The sequence below is a fragment of the Puma concolor genome, chromosome B1, assembly GCF_028749965.1.
Source record: "Puma concolor isolate L17-30 chromosome B1, mPumCon1.1.hap2, whole genome shotgun sequence".
Taxonomy (NCBI): domain Eukaryota; kingdom Metazoa; phylum Chordata; class Mammalia; order Carnivora; family Felidae; genus Puma; species Puma concolor.
The window spans coordinates 97,998,971-98,022,955 of NC_141670.1; the positions used below are offsets into that span (position 1 = coordinate 97,998,971).

General features: G+C 36.8%; 1 protein-coding gene across 2 annotated transcripts in view; it reads right to left on the bottom strand.

The window, feature by feature from the left end:
- The window catches only part of INTU (inturned planar cell polarity protein), a 90,420-nt gene extending 66,882 nt beyond the window's left edge, over positions 1-23,538 (bottom strand). The window contains exons 1-2 of one of the 2 annotated variants that reach the window (XM_086704262.1): positions 23,237-23,538; positions 8,822-9,360 (exon numbers count right to left, since the gene is read on the bottom strand). In XM_086704262.1, coding sequence (XP_086560388.1) covers positions 8,822-9,360; positions 23,237-23,382 — 685 coding nt within the window. In that variant the 5' untranslated portion in view covers positions 23,383-23,538. The remainder of the gene's footprint in view (positions 1-8,821; positions 9,361-23,236) is intronic. The other variant, XM_025921778.2, reaches the window with a different exon arrangement.
- Between the last annotated feature and the right edge of the window lie 447 nt (positions 23,539-23,985).

The following is a 23,985-nucleotide window of genomic DNA, read 5'->3' on the forward strand; positions in this document are numbered from 1 at the left end:
TTTTATCATTTCTAATCAATCATATCATTAGGAAATGGACCAAATAATTAATATTCATCCAACAGATATTTATTGAGCACCTACTATGTACCATTTACTGTTCTAGGCACTACAGATAGAGAATTGAATAAAACAGACAAAAATCTCTACCCTCATGGAACTTCATATGCTTTGGGGAAGACAGATAATAAACATGTATGTAGATAATAGTGTTGGTAAACAATTCTCCATCAATCTCTCATGTTTTTGTATATCTTGTAAGCTAAGGCACTGAAAGTCCTTGCTCTGAATTATTTTTTCAAGGATGTTTATGTAGTGAACAGCCTTGGACAACATAGATAATGTTACAGGGAGTAATCATCTGAAAACATGTTTAACAAAGCTCTAAAAGTAGGAACCATACATATATCATCATAACAGGTATGAAAATTAATTTTAGAGTGAGTGTAGTATACAAAATATTTTTAAAAGTTTAGTAGAAAAATTTCTTTCTTTCTTTTTTTTTTTTTTTTTTATTTTTTATTTTTGAGACAGAGAGAGAGACAGAGTGATAGCAGGGGAGGGGCAGAGAGAGAGGGAGACACAGAATCTAAAGCAGGCTCCAGGGTCTGAGCTGTTCGCACAGAGCCCAATGCAGGGCTCAAACTCATGAATGGCAAGATAATGACCTGAGCCAAAGTTGGACACTTAACTGACTGAACCATGAAGTCGCCCTAAAAAATTTGTGTTTCTATAACAGAAGAGTTATATCCACTTCTCATTCTCCCAGATATTTGTTTGCCTCAAGTTTTTCTCAGCATCTCTGTGACTCAGAAATGGCAGGCTTCCTGGACATCGTATCACTACAGTGGGCAGTATACACTCCAGGAAAGTTCTTTCTCAACAAGGACACAGAAGTCATTAGTATGCACTGTCAAAGGCTAAAAGGAAATGAATTGCATGAATTAGTTTGAATTGTTAGGTAAGAAATGGTGTGTGCTGGTGGAAAATTTTATCGAGATACATTCAAAGTCAAATAAAATATAAAGAGGTGAAATCAGTTTATCACAGTGCTTAAATCTGTTCCTCAATGTAAAATTAATCATTTGAGAAAATCCATCAATTTCTCAGCATCTACTTAATATCAAATGTGTACTGAAGGGTACCAAGGCCCATGAAAAACTAAATGCCAAAGTTTGTTTACTGTTCTATTTATACTATATACAAAATGAATATACAGGTTAAGAAATTATTTTTAATACAAAACTATTACACATAAATACAGGAAAAAGAAAAGCTACATATAAAAATTTTGCCTTTGGGTGTATGTGCTTTTTCTCTTTTTGCTTAATTATATTTTCTAAACTGTCTACATTAAACAAATACTACCATTACAAAAAGAAAAAATTAAAACTCATTATTTTACCTAACAATCCCCACTGTGGTAGGTAGATTAGTGGTCTCCCAAAGTTGTCCACATCTTAATCACTGAAATCTGTGAATGTTACCTTACATGGCAAAAGGGACTTTGCAGATGTAATCAAGTTAAGGATGTTGACATTGGGAGATTATCTAAGTGGGCCCAATGTAATCAGAGGGTATTTATAAGAAAGGAGGCAGGAGGGTCAGAGGCAGAGAGAGACTTGAGGATACTATACTGTTGGCTTTGAAGTTGGAGGAAAGGACCACAAGGCAAGGAATTCCAGTGGCCTCTGAATGCCGGCCAAGGAAAGGGACTCTAGAGAATTCAGAGGAATGTAGTCCTACGGATACTTTGATTTTAGTGCAAGAGGACACATCTTAGACTTCTGACTTCCAGAACTGCAAGATGATAAATTTGTGTTGTTTTAAACCACTAAGTTTGTGGTAATTTGTCACAGCACAAATTACCTGCTTAACAATACAAAATGAAAATGAATACACCTGCCTAACAATACAAAGCAGTCTTGGCTAAGCACCAAATGAGAATCAGGAACTATAAATAATAAAGAACAGATCTGGATACACAGGTACATAGAGGTTGCTGGAGAAAAATAATAAATCTTGTTAGAGGAGAAAGACTGGGAAATATGTATGTGCCAGTGGTGTGGGACCAGACTGTGAATTTAAATTGGTTATTTAAATTAGGCTGAATCTGACTTCAGGGAGAAGAGACTCTGGCTTTTCAAACATAGTTACCATACTGCCATTTTACACTTTCAAGTTAATGTATTTACCATCAAGGCATTTATTGAAAAATTCTTAAGTTTTGAGAGAATTAACTTTATTATGTATTTTTTGAGCTTCAATACCAATCCTTCATTTATAATATGCAGGCATAAGCAGAAAATTAAGGTCCCTCCTAACCTATCATTCTAGAAATCCTTAAATAATGGTGACTCATATACTGTAACTATCATTCAAAAAGTTTGATTAAGTAAAATATCACATTACCTGATGAGGCTGGAAAAGAAATAGTGCAAGGTTTTTATTTCTCATTAAAATAGAAAATAATAATACAGAAATGTTGGAAAAGTTGTTGATGACCCCAGCATTGTAACCATAATTATTTTTGCAAATTATTTTTAGTCTTTACCTATATCGGCACAAATGATATATAAAGGAATTTCATCCTTTTAAACCTCTCAAGTCGTAAGAATTCTGATGTTAGTTCGTTGTTTTTATTTATTTTTAATTTATTTTTAATGTTTGTTTATTTTTGAGAGACAGAGAGACAGAGCACCAGTGGTGAGAGGCGGGGAGGGGTGGGGACCAGAGAGAGAGGGAGACACACAATGCGAAGCAGACTGTCAGCATAGTGCCCAATGCGGGGCTCAAACCCATGAACTGTGAGATCATGACCTGAGCTGAAGTTGGCACTTAACCGACTGAGCCACCCAGGTGCCCCACACTGTTTTTAGATTATAATTTTAATAGTCAAATAACACATACATTTATTAAATTATAATTCAAATAACCATACTCCAGTTTGACATTTTCATGCTTTTTTATTTTTTACTACTAAAAAATGTTTAAATAAATGTTTTTTTACGTTTTTTACCTTTTTTAAAGTTTATTAATTTTGAGAGACAGAGACAGAGACAGAGAGCGTGAGCGGGGCAGGGGCAGAGAGAGAGACACACACACACAAAATCTGCAGCAGGCTCCAGGTCAGCAGAACCCGACACGGGACTTCAACCCACAAACCATGAGCTGAAGTTGAACGCTTAACCAATTAGCCACCCAGGTGCCCCTTAAATAAATGTTTTCATGCGCATAGTTTTTCCTTCTTTTACATTTGGGGTCAGCAAACTTCTGTAAAGGGCAAGATAAGTAAATACTTTTGGTTCTGCAGGCCATATGGTTTTGTTGCAGCAGCTACTCAAATTTGCAACTGTAGCTTGAAAGCAGCAATAAACAATAAACGAATGTGGCTGCGTTCCAATACAATTTTATTTATAAACATTAATATCTGACTTTCATAAAGTTTTCTTATGTAATAAAATATTGTTCTTTTGATTTTTTTTTTAATCATTGAAAAAGTGAAAGCCATTCTTAGTTTGCAGACTGTACAAAAATGGGTGGTAGGCGTGATATGACATGCAGGCCATGGTTTACAGATCTGTTTTAGGTTCTTTCGGATAAGTGTCTCAAAATGGATTAATTAGTTTAAAAAGTACATTGTTGTAGCTTAATCCTTATTTCCAAATTACATTTTGAAAGGATTAAATAATTTCTTTTCTTTTTCTTCAAAGAGAAATCCTTTGGCACTTCCCCACCCCTTCAAGTGAACACTACAGCAAGTAAAAGAACTTTGTGAATGGAAATCAGAACCTGTAGGTCACAGCTTTATCACTGACTGCCCTTGTTCCGGGTAAATCATGTAATCCCTTTGGTACTCAGCTGTAGAAGGAATTAACTGCATGAGAAGGTCTCTAGGAAGGCCTAAAAACTCTAAAATTCTATCTTTCCAATGAACTCACTGCTTCAGTTTCTTTCCTTTACTGCTGAGTTGAGTACCACAGGCAAAATGTGGGAAAGAAATGTGAGGAAGGAGAGACAAACACAGGAGAGTTCCCTTCAATGAGAAAATTGAAATGTTGCAAGTATTACAGAAGGTGAAAATAAAAATGTGTATCAAATAACAACATGCAAAATATTAAAGAATAAAACCACCCATTATATACTCATAAAAAAAAAATCCATCTTTTTAAAAAAAGCACATCAGGGGTGCCTGGGTAGCTCAGTTGGCTAGGTGTCTGACTTTTGATTTTGGCTCAGATCACGATCTCATGGTTCATGAGATCGAGCTCCACGTGGGGCTCTGACAGTGCAGAGCCTGCTTGGGATTTTCTCTCTCCTTCTCTGCCTTTCCTCCCCTATTCATGTGCACTAACATACTCTCTTTCTCTCACTCTCAAAATAAACAAATAAACATTAAAAAAAACTGTTTGGTTTAAAAAACAAAAAAAGTACTTCAAATGTTTTAACTGGAAACAACCAGAATGTCCATCAACAGTGAAATGGAAATATAATAGTGTACATTCCAATGGGATACTATATAGCAACAACTTGGATATTTCTCACAGATTATAATAAAGAAAATAAACACATGGGAATGCACACCATATATTTCTATTTATATGAAGTTCAAGAAGAGGCAAAATAAAACAATAAGAAAAGAGGAGGAGGTAAAATCAACTCTATTGATAGAAAACTTGACTTTCAGATTACCTTTGGGAGAGGGTATTAACTGGGAGGAGGCACCATGGAGACTTCTGGGTACTGGAAATGTTCTATATCTTGATCTGGGTGGCAGTTACACAGGTACATACATATGACAAAATTTGCTGAATGTACACTTAAGATTTGTCCATCTTATGAATGTATGTTATACCTCAAAAAGATTTTTAAAAAGCAAAAAAGAAAACTTCAAAAAATTTAAAAGAGAAATAGCACAATATGTCATACAAAAAAAGCTATTCAGTGATCACAGGTGAGAACATTAGAAGTTACATAATAAGAGCTTAAAATAAAAATTTTAGGGATACCTGACTGGCACAGTCAGTACAGCATGTGACCTTTGATCTTGGGGCTGTAAGTTTTTTTTTTTTAAATTTTTTTTCAATGTTTATTTATTTTTGACAGAGAGAGAGTGAGAGAGAGAGAGAGAGAGAGAGAGAGAGAGAGAGAGAGAGACTGAGCATGAGTGGGGGAGGGGCAGAGACAGAGGGAGACACAGAATCAGATGCAGGCTCCAGGCTCTGAGCTTTCAGCACAGAGCCTGAAGCGGGGCTCAAACTCACGATTTGTGAAATCATGACCTGAGCCGATGTTGGGACACCTAACCAACTGAGCCACCCAGGTACCCCTTGGGGTTGTAAGTTTGAGTCCCATATTGGGTAGAGAGATTATTTAAAAATAAAATCTTTGAAATAAAAAAATAAAAACTTTGTGTTATTGTTGAACTGAAACAATCTGCTGGGGGTGTATGTGTCTAGAATATTAATGTGTGATTTCTCTAACACTATTCTTTCTAATCCTTAAAAAAACACCTAGTTAAACAAAAATGGGTCATCTTGAAGAAGAAAAAGTCACCAAGGTGACATGCAGTTTCTAGGGTGTAGGCAAAAAGAGGATTTACTTTGGTCTGGGGATGGAGGCTGGTACTGGTAGTCAAGAAGCAATCAGCTGTCAAACTTTAAGAAAAACTCAGAAATAAAAATAAAAAATAAATATGCAAGTCGGTAGTAAGAAGAGCAAAAATGGCACTGAAAAATGCAGCAAAATCCCCAAAATCCAGGTACAGAAGAATCAGAATAGAATAGAGTTCTGCTGTCTTGAAAGGACAGAATGAAAAGAGTCACCAGTCTCACTGTCTTGGCTAATGGACTTTAGGCAAAGGAGGGTCATCCTCCAGCTAGACAATAGCAGAAGTCACCCCAGCAAACTGCGTTACCAGGACAAAGTTTTCATGATCCTCCTGCTTATAGGGTTACCTCAGAGCTCACCCACAGACTTCAGTGTGAAATGAAAGTATGAAAGAAACAAATGAGAAATTCCATTTTGTGGAATTATCAAATTGACCATGACATTAAAATAGTCCATTATTTATTCCCAAAGTATCAACTTTATTTTTTTTGTAACTTTAAAAATATATAACATAATCATAAAATTAAAAATCTGAAAAAATAGAGAAACAAATCAACCATAATGTATCCACACTAACCCAACACTATTAGCATTTTGCTGTATTTCTATTTACATCTAATTGTTTTCCTTACACATATTTTTTACAGTTTATGCATTTATTCAGTAAATGTTTTTGAGGGCTTATTTATCAACCAAGTGTTTTGCCATGCACCAAAGATGAAATAATCATTTTATTCTGACAATTTTTTAACGTATTAGTAAGTCATAAATGCTTCCATTATGGAAATGAAATCATGAACCTCATTTTTCTAACTTTTTATTGTTATTCAATACACATGCAGAAAAGTGCACAAATTGTAGTGTTACAACAATAAATGATCAAAAACTGAACACATCCATGTAACCACATTCAGGTCAGAAAGTACACTACCAGCATCCTGGGTATCTTTAATTATTTTAAAGATTAACAACAGGACTACCTAGTAGTTTCTTCCTCTCTATAGTTCATTCTCTTTCTTCCCATACAGTTGGTGCAGAAAGATCAGGCCTAGAGGTAAGGCCTAGGTATTAGGAGTGAAGATCAGGGGAAAGAAAACATGGAAGTGCATGCTCACTGACCATAACCACCTCTCTACTAGGTTTCAAGAGGGATGAGTAAAAAGAATTTTAGAGATTTGTCTATAAATCAGTCCAAGTAGGTCCCGAGCAGAGGCCCCAGATAAATACAGACAATACATTAGCTGGAGTTTCCCATCACGTGGTACCTAGAATTATGGTGGTTGGCAACGACAGAGCAGGATTTCATAAGCATGAATCCTGGCCTCCTCTGATAGAATGAAAAGAATAAAACTTAGACATATTTTACAAAAAAGAAAGTTGAGGACCTGAGAGAATGTAAGCATGCATTAGCTTCTTTTCCAGCTATTCGTTGCTGCATAATGAATGACCCCAAAACTAAGTTGTTTAAAACAACAACCACCATTTATTATCTTTCCTGGTTCTGGGGTTGACTAGCCAAGGGTCTCACTCAGGGTTCCTCACAAAGTTGCAGCCAGCTGGAGCTGGAGTCATCCAGAAGACTTCTTCACTCATGTGTGGTAGCTGATGTTGCAGGGTGGCTGAGGCCTCAGCCAGAGTACTACTCATGGCCTCTTTATGTACACCGGCCTTGCTCCTGTACAGAATGGCAACTAGATTCCAAGAATACAAGGCAGAGGCTGCATCACCTTTTATGACCTACCTCTGAAATCACATAATACTATTTGAGCTGTAGTCACAGGCCCATGACAGGCGCCAGGGGGTATAGGCGGTGACACAAACACTGTAACTCTCCATGGGAAGAGTATCAACATTACTTTGTAAGATGAGAACGTGGAGATCTTGTTGCAACCATTTGGAACACACACTGCACAGATGCTCATCCTACATGATTCATCCTCGTAAACCCCCATGATAGCACTTATCATACTATGTGAAACTGTCTGCCTGTTTCTGACTCATCTCTTCCACCATAGTATGAGCTTCCTAAGAGGAGTAACTAGATCATTAGAGTAATCTTTGTATTCCTGACACTTAGCAGATGCTCAAAAATTTAATGAATCAATGAACAAACAAATGCAACTCAGACTTAAAGAAATATTTTTTAGGTGCGCCTGGGTGGCTCAGTCAGTTAAGCGTCCTACTTCAGTTCAGGTCATGATCTCGTGGCTCGTGGGTTCAAATCCCGCATCGGCCTCTGTGCTGACAGCTTGGAGCCTGGAGCCTGCTTCAGATTCTGTGTCTCCCTCTTTTTTTGCTCCTCCCCTACTTGTGCTGTTTCTCTCTCTCTCTCTCTCTCTCTCTCTCTCTCTGTCTCTGTCTCTCTCAAAAATAAACATTAAAATTTTTTTTTAATATTTTAAAAACATGTTTCTAAAGTATCTATAAAAGTTCCTTTATCTAAATCTTATAGGCTGAGTTAACCTAAAAGACTGTCAGCTTTTAGATTTATTAATAATTTTTAAGTTTCATTAAGAATATATTCTCACATCTGACTAATATAGCTTTCCCTAAGTAATAAAGTTGCTACTGATGCAACCATTATATCCAACAGCTAAAAATGTATTAGCAACACAAAATGCTCACTTTAATATATATTCAGAATAACTTCGGGATTTATTTTTTTCCCTTGAAATTGATGAGATATTTTATGACAAGCACCCTTGAAAGGAAATTTATGTATAACATCACTGTGGCTAAATATGCCAAATGAAACAATTTAAAACCACTCCAAGAACTTAGTGTACTCAAGTACAAACATACAATTTAAAAGTATTTTTATTCATAAATTACATATTATTTTATGCTATTGGGTATAGGTCATTCAAATCTAAATTATCACTGTAAAATCAACTTATTTTCTTTTTCTTGTCAGGAAATATAACCAAGATGAAATAAAATTATATAACTCAAAACTCAAAAATTAGTTAAGCTATTCCTTGGCCTAAACAAGGCACACACACATTCAACTCACCAAAGTACTTATTTAAAGAACACTATGCCTTGCAGTATACCAATGCTTAAACAATTTCACTACTGTCCCAAATATCATCAAGCAGTCCTTAATCTGTTGAGACTTTGGATATAATTCTGTTTTGATCACATGTCTCAAAAGGCATTACTAATCATGAATCTCTGCAAACAAGAACAGATGTTCACCAACAGCACTTACCAATTAATATCTGACCACTCTTCATAGCAGATCCTCCTGGCAACAGGCCATGGACCACAAGTCTCTCTCCACTGCCCTGTTTTCCAGTTTTTTTCCAGCTCCACTTGGTCTGATGAATAATCCCAACCAGTACTTCCAGAAGCTTCAGCTGCTCTTTGGCTTTGGTCACAGTTAACTTTTTGGGGTTTACATAAATATTCACGTCTTTGTATCGCTGTTGGACAACCACTCCTGTTTTCTGGTTGGACTGATGCTTTAGAATGGACACTGGTTCATTGTCATTGCTATTTTTTTTATTGTAGCGCTTGGGTAAAAGGCTTTTACTTTTTAAAATTTTCGTAAACCGCTTGAGTTTAGGTTCATACTTTTTTCCTTCTTTGTAATCATCCTCTTCAATTATAATCTCATTTTCACTAAACCTGACATGGTTCACAGTAGGAGTCTCAGGAAGAAGGCTTTCTTCTTCATCCTCACTCAATTCCAAATAAAATAATTCTCCATTTTTCCGCACACTGTCCAGCCATTCAGGTTCAACATCACTATGAAAAAGAGAAAAGATAATCTGAATAGCAGCCAACATAAGAAAAATAGCTACGTCTTTTGGGCACAGGTGGTACAGAGAGGTGGGAGGTGGTGAAAATTCTTTGATTCTTTCAAAGTCTCCTTGCTATTTCTAATTTATTGTAAACATCAACATTATTTCCTAGGATGCTTTTTGTAGAGTCTTGAAGAAGTGGGGTTGGAGGACAGGGATCAAAAAGGCACCAGTGATAGAAAAAAATAAAAATAAAAAGGAAATGGCCTCCTTCTAGAATCTAAGGGTATTTTTTATTATTATTTTAATTCAGCCTCTGTATGGTTATTGTTCACTTTAGACATTTCACTGGATAATAATTTACATTAATAGTTGATTATGCAATTATATCCAGACATAAGCCATTTGGAAACTGGACACAAAAACATCGTATTTGCACAGAAATAATTCATCGTGGCTGTCATGTTAAATGAAAGCTAAAGCCTACCACTATTAATAAGATTTATTTATACAATAAACTTCCAAAAAAAGAAACATTCACCTCACCATAAAATCCTTGCTCAAAATGACCAGTTTATAATCACAGTTAGTAACGATTGCTTCCATAACTTATAATTTCTGTAAAACTCCTTTTTGTGAATTGTAGTAAGAAAAGTAAACCACATATTACATAATTTGTCACGTGATTGCTTAAAAAAAAAAACCTTTTAACTGGGAAGTAGGCCACCGAAAAAAGCAAAAGTATTGCTATTAAAATGACTGAAACAGCGTTAAAAAACAAAATGCTCATCTTAAGGTAACAAACCTAATCATGAACTCTACCCTGCCTGTTCAATGTTACGAACACCCTACCTTTCAAACTGCTATTTTTAAAAGCAAAACTGGTTACAGTGAAAAATATAATATGTAAAGAGAGTCTTTCCGAAACATCAGCTGTAATATCCTGATGTAAAAGGGTATAATTTGTGTTCTAATCATTCCATCAAACAGACATTTCTGTTTCTGCAGTGTTTATTAGCAACTCTGGTTCTTTTAAAAGTTAGCTATCTCTCTAAAAACTATGAAAATTAACCTCCCAGGGGCGCCTGGGTGGCGCAGTCGGTTAAGCGTCGGACTTCAGCCAGGTCACGATCTCGCGGTCCGTGAGTTCGAGCCCCGCGTCAGGCTCTGGGCTGATGGCTCGGAGCCTGGAGCCTGTTTCCGATTCTGTGTCTCCCTCTCTCTCTGCCCCTCCCCCGTTCATGCTCTGTCTCTCTCTGTCCCAAAAATAAATAAAAACGTTGAAAAAAAAAATTAAAAAAAAAAAAAATTAACCTCCTAAAAATGTACTCTTCTATTACGCAACTCTGAAACTAACCACTGATCTCGTTTGTGGTTGGTCATTAATACATAATTTTCAACTATATACTAATGGCTAAAAAAAAGGCATAACTAGTCCCAAATATCAAATGTGTGGCATCATTTTGGCACCACTTAGCACCAGGTATTAACCATTTATCAGTTGGTTTAACCACATCTATCTGCATCCACAGAAATTAGTATTTAATAACTCTGCAATTCTACTCTGAAGATTCTAAATAAATGTCTCCAATCATAAAAAACTTAGATAACCATGTATCATAATTTAAAATGGCACAATATACATATCATGATTATATACAATTACTTATGAAGATATGTATCAATTTAAAAAAATGAATGAAATTATTTGCTTTATAATCTCACTCTTTTAATTTGGTATGTTATTTGTATTAGAACATGTGACCCCAAAGAAATATTTTTCTCCCTATGCTAAACATGAAGATGTTTCATCTTAATCTCTAAAATTTGAATGTGAAACCATTTTTAGGCTATAACTTAAAGACCTTTTTAGGTGGGGGACAGGGGGCACAGGGCATTTCATCATGAGCAAATTAACAGTGCCAGGCACTTGTAAAGTACTAGAATTATAATGATGAAAACATCAGTTCCTTCCCTTGTCTTGTGGGGAAGAGGAAGTGAGAAAGAATTCACAACAATACATAAGGTAGATGCAAGATAGAGGTCACCTAGTTTAGCCTGGGAAGGAGGGTGAGGTTGGGGAGAATTTCTAGCAGAGGAAACACAGAAGTTAAGTCCTAAAAGAGTAAGTTGCTGGGAGGAGGTATGGTGGGGGTTAAGGGGAAGAGGAAAAGAGAATTCCAAGCAGAAGTAACAGCATAAGCAGAAGCCTTGAGGGACAGTCTCCATGGCCTATGTGGACAACTAAAGCTTGTTGATGGTTGCCAAAGTAAGGATAGAGGGAACATACCTCAGCATCATAAAGGCCTTATATTAAAAACCCACGCTAATATCATCCTCAATTGGGAAAAACTGAGAGCTTTCCCTCTACAGTCAGGGACAAAACAGGGGAATGCCCACTCTCACCATTGTTATTTGACAATGTAGTGGAAGTTATAGCCTCAGTAATCAGACAACAAAAAGAAATAAAACGCATCCAAATCAGCGAAGAAGTCAAACTTTCACTATTTGTAGACATGATACTCTATGTAGAAAACCTGAAAGGCCACCAAAAATTGCTAGAACTGATTACAGTAAAGTCATAGGATACAAAACCACTGTACAGAAATCTTTTGCATTTCTATACACCAAATGAAGTAGCAAAAAGAGAAATCAAGGAATTGATTCTATTTACAACTGCACCAAAAACCATAAGATACCTAGGAATAAACCTAACCAAAGAGATAAGAGATCTGTATGCTGGAAACTATAGAAAGCTTATGAAAGAAATTGAAGAAGATACAAAGAAATGGAAAAACACTCCATGATCATGGATTGGAAGAACAAATATTGTTAAAATGTCTGCACTACCCAAAGCAATCTATAATGCAATTCCTATCAAAATACCACCAGCATTTTTCACAGAGCTACAATAAACAATCCTAAAATTTGTATGGAACCACAAGACTACCCGAATAGCCAAAGCAATCTTGAAAGAGAAAAGCAAAGGGGGAGGCACCACAATTCCAGACTTCAAGATTTATTACAAAGCCGTAGTGATCAAGACAGTATGGTACTGGCATAAAAACAGACACAGAGATTAATGGAACAGAACACAGAACCCAGAAATGGACCCACTATTATACAGTCAACTAATTTTTGACAAAGCAGTAAAGAATATCCAATGGAAAAAAGACAGCCTCTCCAACAAATGGTGTTGGAATAACTGGACAGCAACATGGAAAAGAATGAAACCAGACCACTTTCTCACACCATACATAAAAATAAATTCAAAATGGTTGAAAGACCTCAATGTGAGACAGGAAACCATCAAAATCCTAAAGGAGAATACAGGCAGCAACCTCTTTGATCTGTGTCGTAACAACTTTCTCCTCAGGCAAGGGAAACAAAAGCAAAAATGAACTATTGAGACTTCATCAAGATAAAAAATCTTTACAGCAAAGGAAACAATCAACAAAACTAAAAGGCACCCTTCTGAATGGGAGAAGATATTTGTAAGTGACATATCAGGTAAAAGGTTAGTATCCAAAATCTATAAAGAACTTAACCAAACTCAACACCCAAAAAACAAATAATCCAGTTAAAAGTGGGCAGAAGACATGAATAGACATTTTTCCAAGGAAGACATACAGATGACCAACAGACACATGAAAAGATGCTTGATATCACTCATCATCAGGGAAATACAAATCAAAACTACAATGAGATATTCTTCACACCTGTTAGAATGGCTAACATTAACAACACAGGAAAATAACAGATGTTGGCGAGGATATGGACAAAGGGGAACCCTCTTACACGGTTGGTGGATGCAAATTGGTACATCCACTCTGGAAAACAGTATGGAGGGTCCTCAAGTTAAAAACAGAATTACCCTACAATACAGCAACTGCACTACTCGGTATTAACCCAAAGGATACAAAAATGCAGATTTGAAGGGATATATGCACCCCAATGTTTATAGCAGCATTATCAGCAATAGCCAAATTATGTAGAGTCCAAATGTCCATCAACCAATAAGTGGATAAAGAAGATGTGGTGTATATGTATGTATATGTGTGTGTGTGTGTATATATATATGTGTGTGTGTATATATATATATATATATATATATATATATATATACACATATATGTGTGTGTGTGTGTGTGTGTGTGTGTGTGTGTATATATATATATATATATATATATATATATAATGGAATATTACTCAGCCATCAAAAAGAATGAAATCTTGCCATTTGCAATGATGTGGATGGAGCTAGGTATTATGCCCAGCAAAATAAATCAGTCAGAAAAAGACAAATACCATATGATTTCACTCATATGTGGAATTTAAGAAACAAAACAGATAAACACACGGGGAAAGGAAGAGAGAGGGAAATCATAAAACAGACTCTTAACTATAGAGAACAAACTGAAGGTTGCTGGAGGAAAGGTGGGTGGGGAGTGGGCTAAATTGGTGATGGGTATTAAGGAGGGAACTTGTGATGAGCACTGGGTGTTGTATGTAAGTGATGAATCACTAAATTCTACTCCTGAAACTACTATTACGTATACTGTATGTTAACTAACCAGAATTTTAGTAAAATCTTGTACACAAAACAAAACAAAGCTAGTCAATTGTTGCCAAAGGTGGGGCGTGACAGGAAAAGTAGTCAAGTCCTCATTTTGCAAGACCTTTTAGACCATGGCAAGGGGTTTGGATTTTGTAGCATAAGTAAGAGGGCATCAATGAAGAGTTTTAGGTAGAGATTTAGGTGTCAGATATCCCTGGATAGATCTACTTTGACAAGAGAATGGAAGAAGAATTTAGGTAGTTAAGACTCAAGTCAAGAGAATGGTTAGGGAGCTGTTTTAGTAGTCCAGGCCAAGATGGTACCTAAAGCAATGGCAGAAAACATGGAAAGTAAGAAAAACATTTGAGAAATGCTTAAAAATCACTGGACTTTGAGACTGTTTACATGAGATGATGAGAGAAGGAAGGAATTAATGTCGACTAGATTTCTAGTTGGTGACTTTATTTTCATGCATCTTTTTATACATACATATGCACAGACTCATTTTATATAAATGTGACCATAACTATAATACATGTTATCTTCCCTACCTACTTTTTACTGACATAAACAATATATCCACGATACCCATGTTCTTCAAATCATAAAATCATATAAAAACATAAAGAGGATTATTCTGTCATTGTTTTTGAAAAACCAGAATTATTATATACTCTTTATATATGATTGCATACATTTTTCAAAAGTGTACATACATATGTATATGTATATATACATACATACCTTTATCATTTGTCACTGAACACTACAGTTTAGAAACCCCTAATGGCTGCATTAAACCCTATCAAGGATGTAGCACTTCTGGTCATTCACCTCCTGATTAGCTTTGTGTTCAGTTTTTGTTTTGATCTTATGGATGATGATACAGCAACCACATATTTATATTTATATTTATATTATTTATATTTATATTTATATTTATGCTTATACTTATATTTATACTTATATGTTTTTACCCAAAGACCATATCAATTCACATTTCCACCAGCAATGAATGAGATCCTTTTTCCTCACCTCTAAATTTAAATAATACTTCACTTTAAGAGGAAGAAGAAATTAAAAGAAGAGAGATAAGTGGAACAGGAATAAAGACAAGGAAATGAATGTATGAGACTCTGAAAACAGAAGGCAACATGTATAGTAAAAAGAAAATGAACTGAGAAGTCACAAAGACCTGGATTCAAATTCTGTTCTATTGACAATTTTTCACTTTTCTAAGCTTTACCTCATCTCTTCTAGAAAACAGATTATAGCAACTTCACATGGCTGTTACTAACAGTAAATTAAAAAATGTTAGTTCCTTTCCTCTTGCTTGGCAGAGTCAAAAATGTAGAGAAACTTACAACTTTATTAGATACAGCACTCATACTTCTGCACTCTTCCAACCCCTGGCAATAAATGAAGATGTCTCCAGTGATCTCTACTTGCTGGGTTCCAGCCTAAGTGCTGTTGGCATAAAAAGCAAAAGATGCTGCCTCTATGGCTCCCATAGTTCAGTATTCCTGGAAAGCTCCTTATTCCTACTCTGAATGATTAATTCCTATTTAGATGCATCAAGAGCATAACTGATTAAGTGCTAGGAAGCTTAACAGAGTTGTAAAGACTGTACTCCAAACTAGTTCTAACAGGAGAGGGTATATTAAAAACAACTACAAGGAAAACCCAACCTTTCACTGCAACTATTATTCATAACAAAATTGAAGAAATTATTGTCATATGTTTATACTCCCTACTCCAGGAGATGGAGCTTAATCTTTCCTCCCCTTTAACGTGAACAGGACTTAGTGACATGCTTCCAAAGAAGAGAGTATGGAAAGTGAGAAATAGTAACTTCACAGTGATGAAACCTTGCAGACATTACCTTAACCAAGTGATCCAGGTTATGAAAAACAAGGAACAACTAAGAAACTGTCACAGACCAAAAGAAACCAGGGACACTTAATAACTAAATGCATTGGGGCGCCTGGGTGGCGCAGTCGGTTAAGCGTCCGACTTCAGCCAGGTCACGATCTCGCGGTCCGGGAGTTCGAGCCCTGCGTCAGGCTCTGGGCTGATGGCTCAGAGCCTGGAGCCTGTTTCCGATTCTGTGTCTCCCTCTCTCTCTGCCCCTCCCCCGTTCATGCTCTGTCTCTCTCTGTCCCAAAAATAAATAAACGTTGAAAAAAAAAAAATTAAAAAAAAAAAAATAACTAAATGCAATATGCTACCCTGGATTAGATCCTAGAACAGAAAAAGGACATAAGTAGAGAAATGGTGAAATCCAAATAAAGTCTGGAGTTTATTTAACAGTACTGTACTAATGTTAATTAATTTCTTAGTTTTGGCAAATATACCATAGTTGTGTAAGATGTTAACATCAGGGGAAACTGGGTGAAGGATATATGGGAACTCTGTACTATGTTTGCAACTTTTCTGAAAATTTAAATTTATTCCAAAAAAATGTTTATTTTTAAAAAGGCATTAACTCTAGCTGCTTTAATTCAGAATTTTATAATATAAGAATGCTTTAATCTCTTTTCTGAGATCCTATGGTACAAGCTGCAAAGTTGTCATTGTGTAAGTGTCTTTCAGTGAGATTACTTTGTTTATTCTGCTTGTTTTCTAAACAGAAATAACTGTATATTCAGTCTGCTCACAAAGTTTGAGAACACTTTAATTGGTTTTCAAGGCTCCGATGTAGTAAACATGAGTAGAATCCTTCTTCCCAAAGACAGACTTGCTAATTTGCAAATAAACAAGTTCACTTACATAAACTGTAACATAACTATATTAAAGAAAATGAACTTCAGATAATGCAAATAAGTTTATCAATTCATATTCAAGAATTCTATACTAATACTAATTTTTTTCTTCTAAATTATTGAATCTCTCAGGTCTTTATGTTGTCAGTATTTTTCATCAATTGGTAATATTAGAATTTTCTTAGCCATCACAAGAAAAGTTATGAATAGTCAAACCTACTGGTTCATTTCCTGAAGGAAAACAGACTTTTGCTACTACTCCAACCCTGTTACAGAATTTTTTTTTTCCTTTTTAGTAGGCAAAAGCACACCAAAGTGGCCAACACACATAGTTACATGGTGCTAATATGCAGAGCAGGACAATTCTAGGGACAGAGAAAAACCACACACAATAAAAACATCATGACAAATGAATACCGTTTCTCTCTGGTGTTTGTTCAGTACTGGTCTATCCATGCTTTTCTGTGCTCTGCCTACCAGCAATATCTAATTTTCACCTATGAAGTCTTTTGATTGTTTTCTAAAAGAAAGCCATAATTTTAATGGTTAAAATCTGTCATAGCAGCTTGAGGGGTGGGGAACCTGGGATGGGCTGGTATTCTTTCTAGCCTAGCCACAGTCACCATTTACAAACGTAAAGCATATTAGAGAAAAGGAGGGGATCAATCAGTAAACTAGTCACTGTGTACTCACTGCACGAAATAAATTTTTACATCATGAACACATCTCCATTGGAACGATGCTAATGACCCTGTTCCCAGGACCACATTCCCTACCTCCAACTCTTTCAGCTTAATGGAGCATGTTACATATCACTAAGTTTAGAGATAAGATCTGACCCTGAAATCATAGACCAACAAAAACATTTTTTGATAGGGCATTTTTGTACTTTTAAAGATGTCAGACAGACAGAAGGCTCATCACCTAGCTTAAATGCAAGTGCCAAAACAGAGGAACAAAAACTGCTATAAGAAAGTCAAGTTTGGAGAAATTAAGTCTAAGAGGTATCAAAAAAGGCTGTAGGAGAAGGTAGCACTTAAGTGGGACACTGAATGATTTTGACAAGATAGGAAGCAAAGGTCTTTCAGAGAAAACAAAGTAGGTAAAAGTGTAGGTGTGAAAGTATACAATATGTATGAGAGAGGGTGTATATTTCCATGTAGTAATGTTATGTACTGAATGTTTGTGTCCTCAAAATATGTATGTTGAAACCCCACCACTCAATGTGATGGTATAGAGATGGGACCTTTGGGAAGTAATGAGGATTAGATGAAGCCATGAGGATGGAGCCTCGTGAATGGGATATGCTCTCCTAAGAGTCTTGAGAAAGCTTGTTCATTCCCTCTGCTCTTTGCCACGTGGGGGTACAAATAGAAGTCATCAATCCACAACTTGGAGGAGGGTTCTGACCAGAACCTGACTGTACTGGAACAGTGATCTAGGATTTCCAGCCTCCAGAACTGTGAGAAATAAATTTCTGTTGTTTATAATCTACTCAGCCTAGGGGCACCTGAGTGGTTCAGTCAGTTAAGTGTCTGACTTCAGCTCAGGTCATGATCTCACAGTTCATGGGTTCGAGCTCCGTGTCGGGCTCTGTGGTGACAGCTCAGAGCCTGGAGCCTGCTTTGAATTCTGTGTCTCCCTCTCTCTGCCCCTTCCCTACTCACACTCTGTCTCTCTCTGTCTCTCAAAAATAAATAAACATTGAAAAAATAATTTAAGCTACTCAGTCTATGCTCTTTTTAAAATAGCAGCCCCAGGTAAGACAAGTAAGAATACAGGTAGCTTTAAAGAAGGAAGATCATCAAAACTGAGATCAGAGAGGCTTGGGACAGATCTAAAACAGCTTTAAAAGAAAATATGGAATTTATTTGGGAGGCCACCAAGCTTTTGAGTACTATAGAAAAATGATTTAATATACTCTTTTTTTTTAGAACCATTTTAAGTTCATAGCAAAATTGAGCTAACGGTACAGAGATTTCCAATATACTTTCTTCCTCCTACATGCACAGCCTCCTCCATTAGCAACATCCCCCACCAGAGGGATACATTTGTTACAACGGATAAACTTATATTCATACATTATAATTACCCCAAATCCACTGTTTACATTAAAGTTCATTCTTGGTGGTGTATATTCTATGGGCTTAGGGAAATGAATAATGACATGTATCATCCATCACTACAGTATCATACAGAGTAGTATCACTACCCTAACACAATTATCCTATTATTTTAAATTTTAAAATAAAAACCAGAATAAATGAAGGCCTGTAAAGCTTCTCAATACCAGGAAGACAGTTTTTATGTTAAAGGAAAGCACATAGGGGACTTCTTTCTTCTTTTGTGCATATTTGAAAATTTTCAGGAAAAAAAGGTTTGATTAAAAGGAGGAAAAGCATGTCTTTAATAGGTCACCTACACAAAGATTTCATAGAAATGCTTGCACATTCAGGCTTTAGCTTTCTCTTTAGCCACACTGCCCCTTAGAATACATAGCATTTTCCATCATGGAGATATGGAGGACGTTGGGAAACCTCTGATGAAGACGAGAAAACTTGCTACAAGAGGCAACTCTGGAGCACCTGGGTGGTTCAGCTGGTTGAGCATCTGACTCTTGATGTTGGTTCAGGTCATGATCTCACTGTTGTGAGACTGAGCCCCACATTGGGTTCGAGACTGAGCCCCACAATGGGTTCTACACTGACAGTGCACAGCCTGCTGGGAGAGTGGGAGAGACAGAGAGAGAGAGAGAGAGAGAGAGAGAGAGAGTCTTAAAGCAGGCTCCCAGCTTAGCACAGAGCCTGACAGGGGACTCAATCACACGACACTCAGATCATGACCTGAGTGGAAGTCAAGAGTTGGACACTCAACCAACTGAGCCTCTCAGGCACTCCTGTACACTTTAAATACATGAAGTTTATTGTATGGTAAAAAATCTCAGAAAAAAACTGTAAAGGACATATTTCCCTTCTTCTCCAGTTATTCTTATTTTCAGTGGAAGTTCCTTAGCTTTGTATAGCTAAATTCTCTTTTTAAATTATCCCTCTTTCTACAAGTCAAGCTTTTAAAAAATCTAGCAACAACAAAAAATTCACTTTGAAAAAACAAAATACTAGGTTATAAAATTGAGAACTCTGACCAATCTATACTAACCAATGTTGCCTCAAAAGTTGAATAACTGGAAAACCACAGCAAAGGATGCCAACCACAAACCTAAACCCTAACCTTAACCCTGACCCTAAACCTAACTCTACCCCTAACTAGTAACCCCTAAATTCTACCCTAATCCTAACTGTAACACCAAATCTAACCTCTGGAGAGGTCTCTGAACTGCAGGGTATGAGGCATATACTCCTACCCTAATCCTAACCCTAGCTCTAAACCTAATTCTAACCCAAACCTGAACACTAACCCTAACCCTAACCCTACCTCTAAAGCCATTCCTCTGGAGAGATCTCTGACCTGCAGGATAACAGGCACATAACCTCACCCTGGCCCTAACCCTAACCCTTATTTTAGCCCTAAACTGAACCCTAATCCTAGATCTGAGGGGAAAAAAAGAGTTGGTATATACACACACATACACATCCACAATGGAATAGTATTACTCAGCCATAAAAAAGAATGAAATCCAATGACATGGATGATGGAACTAGAGAGTATTATTCTAAGTGAAGTAAGTCAGGGAAAGACAGATACCGTAAGATTTCAGTCATATGTGGAATTTAAGAAACAAAACAAATAAGCCAAATGAAAAGAAGGAAGGAAACAGAATTTGTAGTATTTCTGAAAATAGGTGTGTACAGATCAAAACAGTTAAAAGAGAAGAAAACCACAGGAAAGGAACTTGGCATTATTAAAAGTAAATGTACGATTTCCATTGTTTCAATACCAAAACTAGTCATTGATTTCCTCAACTCATCTACCAGTATTATCTCTGAAGTATCCCCAGGGACTTGTCAATGTGTTTTCTAATCTAAATTGTCCTCTTATATAAGTCTTAAACAAACTTACTAAAAGTACTTCACCAGAACATACCCTAAAGTAATTTTATCCCCAAAATGATCACCTTATTCTGTATTGACAATCACATGCAGCTCAAACTGGTTTTTGGTTAGAAAGCATGTATGAAATAATAATTACCAGAAAAAATATGCAATAATTAACTATTAGGACACTGAAAGTTAAGAATATTTTATATGAATAAACAACTAGCATAAACTTCCTTTGAAAAAAAATTTTTTTAATGTTTATTATTTATTTTTGAGAGAAAGAGAGATAGAGCGTGAGCAGGGGAGGGGCAGAGAGAGAGGGAGACACAGAATCCAAAGCAGGCTCCAGGCTCTGAGCTGTCAGCACAGAGGACAACGCGGGGCTCAAACTCATGGACTGTGAGATCATGACCTGAGTCGAAGTCAGATGCTTTAACCAACTGGGCCACCCAGGCATCCCTAGTATACTTCTTCAATATCATCCATGTAGGCAATGAAAAACAATGGGCAATTCGGATCTCTTAGCTTCGATGAGAAAGATTAAGTTCACATCCCAATGCCTTTGATCAAAAAGTGATCTTGTCCTTGGGACGCCTAGGTTGCTCAGTTGGTTAGGCGTCTGACTTTGGCTGAGGTCATGATCTTGCGGTTTGTGAGGTGAGTTCCGCATTGGACTCTGTGCTGACAGCTCAGAGCCTGGAGCCTGCTTTGGATTCTGTTGTCTCCCTCTTTCTCTCTGCCCCTCCCCTGCTTGTGCTCTGTCTCGCTCTCTCTCTCAAAAATAAATAAACATTAAAAAAAAAAAAAAGAAGAAGTGATCTTGTCCAAACTGGGAAGATCACCTCTGCATTGCTGACTCTGCAGATTAGATAGGTAAATAGGAGCAGAACAGAAGCCTACCTGGTCAGATCAGCAAATAAATTCCCATGACCTACACATCAAGAAGGGGTAGACATAAAATCTGAATCTTGATAGGACTTGAAACATAGACCAGCAAAACATTTTACAAAAGGGACTTACTGTACTTTTACTATTAGGAGGATAAAGACACTGGAACATCTGGAGTGATGAGTGAATGACTAATGTAGAAAGCTTAATGACCATTTAAATATATATATATGAAATACACACATGTATTTTGATTTACAAAATGCTTTGAATTAACAAGCTTTCCTAACACAAGGTCTCCAGATTACTCATTTCCTAGGAATTTAAGTGAGGACTAGCTCATTTGTCTTCATTCTATTAAAATCAAGGTACTACATTCGAAATGAGGCCTCGTAAATCTCTACACTGATTTAGCTGTGTGACCATGGGCAAATTACAGATTCCCTCTGGGCTAAAAGTGTGTGATTCTAAGATGTAGAGAAATCAAGAGCTTGAGTCTCACAAGATCTATGACTCCCACAGCAAGACCAAATAAGGTTTCCCATAATCTATATTTCCTTCCAGTGCCTCTCTTGATAACCATAATTTTGTAATTATTTTTTAAATGACCACAGCAGATTACACAAAATACTTGACCCTCTAAAATCTGTTCAAGTCTTCAAGAATATAATCTGTCCTCATTGAGCCTCTAGAGTATGGTAAGCAGCCATTAGTGACTGCTCTTCCCCTATGCTTTTAACGATAATGGTAAAATTTTTTTACATACCCATAGGTGAAAATAATTGCCAAGTAACTTTTAGTCCTAAATACACATTAAATACTTGTAACCATTTATTCCTAAATACACTTAAAATGTCATCCTAAAACTGAATGTGCATGGTAGTCTACTGTGGGATTGCTTGATGTTTTGGCACCTAAACCTTTTCACTATTAGTCATTTATTTCAAGCTACCACTAATTTACTTTTCCAAAAAGGTCTTAATCCATAGCAGTAAGGGATAGATTCCTTCAAAATTAAAGAGACACTGGGTCTTATGAATCAAAATAATTTTTTCATTATTATTAAAGCTTAAAAAGTGGAAAATAATATTTAGATATTTTGTATTTTAAAAATTATGTTATGACATTAAGTAGAAAACCAGAAAGAACCATGAGAACGTGTAGGAAAATACAGCAGAAATACCCCAAAATGCTGAGAGGTTGTCCTTGACGGTGAAGACTATCAGTGGATTTTAGTTCTTTTATATATATCCATTTTTATAACAGGGAAAAAAAATCTAAATAAATAGTTGACTTATAAAACGTGTAGGGTATCCCTCCACTAAAGTCACAAAGATTATAACACCAGAGAAGAAGACACTGACATAGGAACGAAGAGTTTTGTGAAAATTCTAACAGATATACAGTTAAATATTACAGAACACTCCACAAAGAGGAGAACCTTATCTGATAATCATAAAAAACCTACAACAGCAAAGAACGGCACGTCATTTCGGCTCACGTCCCTCACAATTGGAACGTGGCTCAAATAAATCCCACTAATTATAGAACCTCAAACACTCAATCCCTACTACTCCAACACTCTGGCAGGCCGCCCCCCCCCCCGCCGCCGCCGCCCAAGTGTACACTCTCTGGATTGAAAGAATGGACTTAATTGTCCCTCTTCAAGAATCTTACTCATAATCACTACTGGTTGAGGAATATGAACCCGAGTCGTTGACCCGATCTTCATAATCGCAATCCTCATCTTCTTGTGAAGAATGGTCTCCAGGGAGCTCATCTGGGCTCTGACGGGAACCATACGAAACCGGAGACGCCATCATCAAGGATGCAGTAGTTACTAGTAGTGTTAATTCAAATCTCGCAGCAACGGCTCGCCGTAGCCGCCATGTTGTCTCCGCTAGGGAAAGGGCAAAGGCCACGTGACCGCCAATCCTTGGCTGCAATTGGTGGCAGCTTGAGTTGCCAGGGAGACGAGGAAGCTTTCCCGAGAGCGAGCGAGAGAGAGAGAGAGAGAGAGAGCGCGCGCGCGCGCGCGCTACTGAAAGAAGCCAACGAGGTGAAACTTCCAGGAGGGCGTCTCAGTTGGAGGAATATAAGTAGTTAAAAACTTCACCACTTAGAGTCTCCTAAACGCACTCCTTTAGAGTACTATAGTTTATTAACAGCGGAGACCCATTTTTTTCTTCCCTTTTTCTAGTTTGCACTTTGCCGTATGTTTCTAAGCCGAACAGCTGCCCAAAGCCTTAGAGGCACTCAGCTTGGGGTTCCCATGAAGTAAAGGAAACTCCTCCGTACCTTTCCCCAGGGCCTCTGCATCTGTGCTGGGAAGGGAAGCTTTTAAGCAAAGTCCACTAGGTGTAAATGTAAATACGCTCCAATGTTTCTTTGGTTTTCTTACTGTTTCACAGTTGCAAACATTTGTA